The sequence below is a fragment of the Trichomycterus rosablanca genome, chromosome 18, assembly GCF_030014385.1.
Source record: "Trichomycterus rosablanca isolate fTriRos1 chromosome 18, fTriRos1.hap1, whole genome shotgun sequence".
NCBI lineage: Eukaryota > Metazoa > Chordata > Actinopteri > Siluriformes > Trichomycteridae > Trichomycterus > Trichomycterus rosablanca.
Genome location: NC_086005.1, coordinates 26,900,074 through 26,904,674, shown reverse-complemented (window position 1 = coordinate 26,904,674; position 4,601 = coordinate 26,900,074). Strand labels below are relative to the sequence as shown.

The following is a 4,601-nucleotide window of genomic DNA, read 5'->3' as shown; positions in this document are numbered from 1 at the left end:
AAATAATAAAGTCATGAAATAACGTATAAACTTACAAAAAACAGAATACAACAATCCACGATCCTAAACAAACTGAAATTAAATAAATAAAAGACAGATGTGATAGATTTTATTTGTATTTGTTATAGAGTAAATAAAGTAAACATCACAGAGAATAACAAAACTAGACTAAAACAAACGTCATTTGATAAAATAAAAAGGCAAGCCATAATAACGCTGATTAGAGGTGTTTTCGAGTAGCACAGGGACCCTGACCAGTGATGAATGAGAAAATCACGCCACCTATCGGAGGTTAGGCGCTGTAACTTCACAGTCACGTGACCAGTGACGTCACACCGCTCCGCTTTCCCCGCAGTTGCAGGCTGTAAACATGGCGACGTTTTTTGGTGAGGTTTTATCAGTCTACTCAAGAGCAGTTGAAGAGGATGATGAGGACACGGAGGCGGAAAACGAGGAGGATTTACAGATCCGGAGAGAAATTGAAGAGAAAAGGTAGAAACTTGTGGCTAGCCTGATGGCTAAATGACTTTGCTAGGTTTAGTCCCAAATGGCTTGCTGATGGGTGATTAGTGCACTAGGTAGGGTGCAGCAGGCATTATTTTATTTTGAATGTAGCGCCCTGGTGTAGGGAGGTTTTAGCAATTTGGGACTCAGCCTTTGATATTAAGGCGTTTGTGGCAGCAATTCATTTAGTAAAGTTGGGTTTACGTGCTGGCTGTAGCAAGCTGGATAAATAAATGTTTTTATGAAAGTTTAAGAAAATTATTCAACCTAACTTTAACATAAATCTTAAATCTCTAACATAAAAAGTTTAACAATAGCCAGTGACTGAGCACGCTTAGATGAGCTAGCATATCAGGTGCTTTCAGTTTCGGTTACCCAAAAGCAGCGGTTCCCAAGCATGTAGGTCCAAGAAAATATATATACATACAGTGTCATTTGAGATATACATATATTTCCTTGGACCTACATGCTTGGTATATATATATATATATATATATATATATATATATATATATATATATCCTTTCTCTGTGGAGTTTGCATGTTCTCCCCATGTCTGCATGGGTTTCCTCCGGTAGCTCCGGTTTCTTTCCACAGTCCAAAGACGTGCAAGTGAGGTGAATTGGAGATACAAAATTGTCCATGACTGTGTTTGATATTAAACTTGTGAATTAATAGCTGCGATGTAAATACAGGTCAATGTAAACACTAACTCAGTTTCTTACACCACCTTTATGATGTATATTCTCATGAATCTAAGGAGCAGTAATGTTAGTTGTACACGCCTTACAGATCTCATTTTTTTCGTCCTGCACAGAGAGGTTCATGTCCGGTGGTGTCCAGAGGTTTCCAAAGCAGTTGAGAGTTCTAACAAGCTTCAGTGCTCCAATCTAATCATAGCGGTTGGACCCAATGCTGCAGGTAAACCTTTATTATCTTTTTGTTCATGTTTTGCTGCTTGTTGTTTGTTCTGTCTAATTAAAATCGTCTTCGCTTGGCCAGGTTCTATCTCAGCGTACGTGCTGAACTCGGAAGACTGGACGCAGGTGGGATGGGTGTCGCTATGGAATGAAAGAAGTCGTGGGTCCACTCGGCCGGACGCCGCTCCTCTGCCAGGAGAGCCTGGCTGCATCATCCACCAGCAAAAGAGCTCTCCCTTTGTAAGCATGCTACTATACTCTTTGCCCATGCTCTATGCGTTCACCACGTGCACCTTATGGTATCTGATGCTATTGTTCTGGTGGTTTTTTTTTACAGGTACTGATTTGCCAGTGTACATGCTATGTTGCAGAAGACCAGCTGTTCCAGTTGGCTGAAAAGGTTCAGAGAAAATGAAATCATAAATATCAATTTTACGTAACAATGCCCTACTGATTCTAAGCAAATTTCATTAAATACAGGTGTATGAAAAAGTTTAAGCACCCCTGGCTAAACTGCTTACTCCATACAGCCCAACCTCCTTTGTAGCTATAACACACTCCATGTTTTTGTGAATGCTTTTTAAAATGATGTTAGGTGGCTCTGTGGCTCTGTTTGTTGCTATTTTGTCAAAGGAGCACCAGTAGTGTATATAAAAGTGCTTCCAGCCTGCCATTCCCCCTGTCTAAAATGTCATTGTGATAGAACTGCTTACATATGCAACCCTGGCACACGTCTGAGTCTATAAGTGCCCATATGTTACACTGCACTGTCGGGACAAAAACCAAGTCAAGAAAAGTCCAAGGAACTGTCTGTGGATTAGTGATCAGGTCAAAGATATAAAACAAGGCTTTAAATGTTCCCAGGGTCTTCATGACCTCAGTGATTGTGAAATCGTAGCAACCTTGAACCTTCTTAGACTTTGTTGTTTGCCAACATCCAACATCCAGTCAAGGAGAGCCTTGGTTAGGGGGGGGTACAAAGAACCCAACGGTCCCTCTAAAAGGGCTCCAGAACTCTTTGGATAGAACAATCACTGCAGCGCTCCATAAATCAGGCGTGAACCACTGTTGTGATTTTAGTTTTTGATCATATCCATTCCATAATCGAAACGTCAAAGGGACTGAAAATTTTCTGAACTGACTGTATGTACGCAGGCCAGAGGTGCACAAACCTGTATAGAAGACAAATATAAAACAAGACCAGGGCATGTAAGGAATTAATAGCCGTTTACATGCATCACTCACCACCCTGTGATTATTTTCCCTACTCCAGGTATTGGGCAGCGTGCAAAGGAGAGGACTGAACGTGACCGTTTTGTCTGATTTTCCACTGGCTGATTATAAAACTTCAGATTACCTGAGTGGAAGCAGCACTCCGTTCTTACGGGCACTCAAGACCACATCGTTTACAGGAAGCCTGCCCTGCCCGGCACTAGAACAGCCCAACATTATCACAGGACTACCTGCCGCAGGTACTGCACACCGAGTTCACCTAGTGCTTGTTGTTACACCTGCTCGAGCACATTTCCACTGTTTGCTTGGGATACCTAGATTTACATACATTTGGGAAGTGAAAAAGTTGCACTTTATTATGGACTCCTATCTGGAGAGTACATTTATTGGTTATTTTATAAGCTACAACTACTATACAAATGTTGGTATACAATTACTAACTGTAATTACATTTGTAACTCTTATTACCTGGCAATTTTTTTAAATAAAGGGCATTCCAGTGAGCAGATGATGCTTGTGGTGGACAATTTTCAGCACTACAGTAATAAACATTGTGCTACGACATGGTAATGACATGTTATTAGGCTCTTTATTAGGAACTCATACCCTGTTAACATATATTATAGGTGTATAGTTAGAAACTAGAGCTTTTTTCATGCACAGTGTGTGTTAATCATCCTCTAATCTAAGTATTAGGGTCTCTATTGACTTTTGGTTGGAGCACTTATCTCCTTTAAGCATTGACATTAAGGGGTTGAAAAATCCCAAAGGTGCAGCACCTGCTACACACATAGCAATACAACACACGCTGTCATTTTAATGCTGAGAATGGTCCACCATCCAAATGGTGTTATGCCAGTGTCCTATTTAAGTAAGACTTTATGATTTTAATAGGGTTTTTTTCTTGCCGTTAGTGCTCAGTCACTGCCAGGTCCAGCGCATCCCGGCCGTGTGCTTCCAGTGCTTCAGTGATGTCATCCACCCAGATTCAATCACCATGAAGGCGTATGAACCTGCTCTCTCATGCCTCAGCAAACTGGTGAAGGTGAGCATCACTCATTTCATTCTGTCTCTTTATTATTTGTCAGTTTTCAAGGTGTTTCGGTTCAGCACATCACGATGATTCTTCATTCTCTTTTGTTTTTCAGCTGGAGGCCAGACCAAGTGTGGAAAGCTTGCAGAAATTAACCAGAATTAATGACTCTCAGAGCAACCTTTACACATGAAGTGAAGCAGTGAGCATGCGCACTCACGTGTATTCATGTGTGCTGTACATTTTATTGCTATTAAAACATTGTGTTCTGTAGAACAGCGTGTACTTTTTTTGACGTGGTTGTTGCATTTGATGGACAGAAGAGGTCGCTGAGCTTCACTACTGAGCTCTGACTTCTGCCTGTTAGAGCTACATGCTTACATAATCTTAATCCAGGTCTTAAGTGTGTCATGATATGACAGAAAGCATGAAGACTCTTTTCCACTCATTAATTTTAGCTTAACTATTTGTTATAAAAAGTGCATAAAATAAACACAGTCAGACACAGTTTGGCTAAAAGTATGTGGCCACCTGACCATGAGGTTATTTGACGTCTTATTCCAAACATAAGTATAAAATACCCCTTTTTTACTCTAATAGGAAACATTTCTGTGCAATTTTCTGACACTGCTTTAAAAACTGGTGCACTTTTGTTACTTATATTGCTATACAGGCAAGGTAATACAGTGTTCAAGTTGAATATTTATTATATTTAGAAATTCTCAACAAAATAATCTCAAAAATTCTTTATTTAAAAATCTTTACCCCCCTCAAATGATTAAATGTTTTTAAAAGGAAAGTTGGTTTAACACCGTGATAAACGTGCTTTGTGCCAACATTTTTAGAATATGTTGAAGGCATTATATAAAAGGCATAATTTTACTGTATATATATTTATATCTATTATTATT

The 4,601-nt window shown here is 39.7% G+C and overlaps 1 protein-coding gene across 1 annotated transcript; it reads left to right on the top strand.

The window, feature by feature from the left end:
- The first annotated feature begins 335 nt into the window (after positions 1–335).
- On the top strand, positions 336–3,966 carry psmg1 (proteasome (prosome, macropain) assembly chaperone 1). The gene is made up of 7 exons (XM_063013838.1): positions 336–492; positions 1,322–1,425; positions 1,507–1,664; positions 1,762–1,824; positions 2,698–2,896; positions 3,572–3,702; positions 3,806–3,966. Exons 1-7 carry the CDS (start codon positions 371–373, stop codon positions 3,881–3,883), a joined length of 855 nt encoding a protein of 284 aa, XP_062869908.1. The 5' UTR covers positions 336–370; the 3' UTR covers positions 3,884–3,966.
- The last annotated feature ends 635 nt before the right edge of the window (positions 3,967–4,601 follow it).

What these genes read in the sequence shown, in the direction of transcription:
- psmg1 (XM_063013838.1), top strand. Translation starts at nt 371, where the DNA reads ATGGCGACGTTTTTTGGTGAGGTTTTATCAGTCTACTCAAGAGCAGTT. An exon ending in AGCAAAAGAGCTCTCCCTTT is followed by an intron (nt 1,665 to 1,761) that starts GTAAGCATGCTA and finishes TTTTTTTTACAG; the next exon opens with GTACTGATTTGCCAGTGTAC. An exon ending in TGTTCCAGTTGGCTGAAAAG is followed by an intron (nt 1,825 to 2,697) that starts GTTCAGAGAAAA and finishes TCCCTACTCCAG; the next exon opens with GTATTGGGCAGCGTGCAAAG.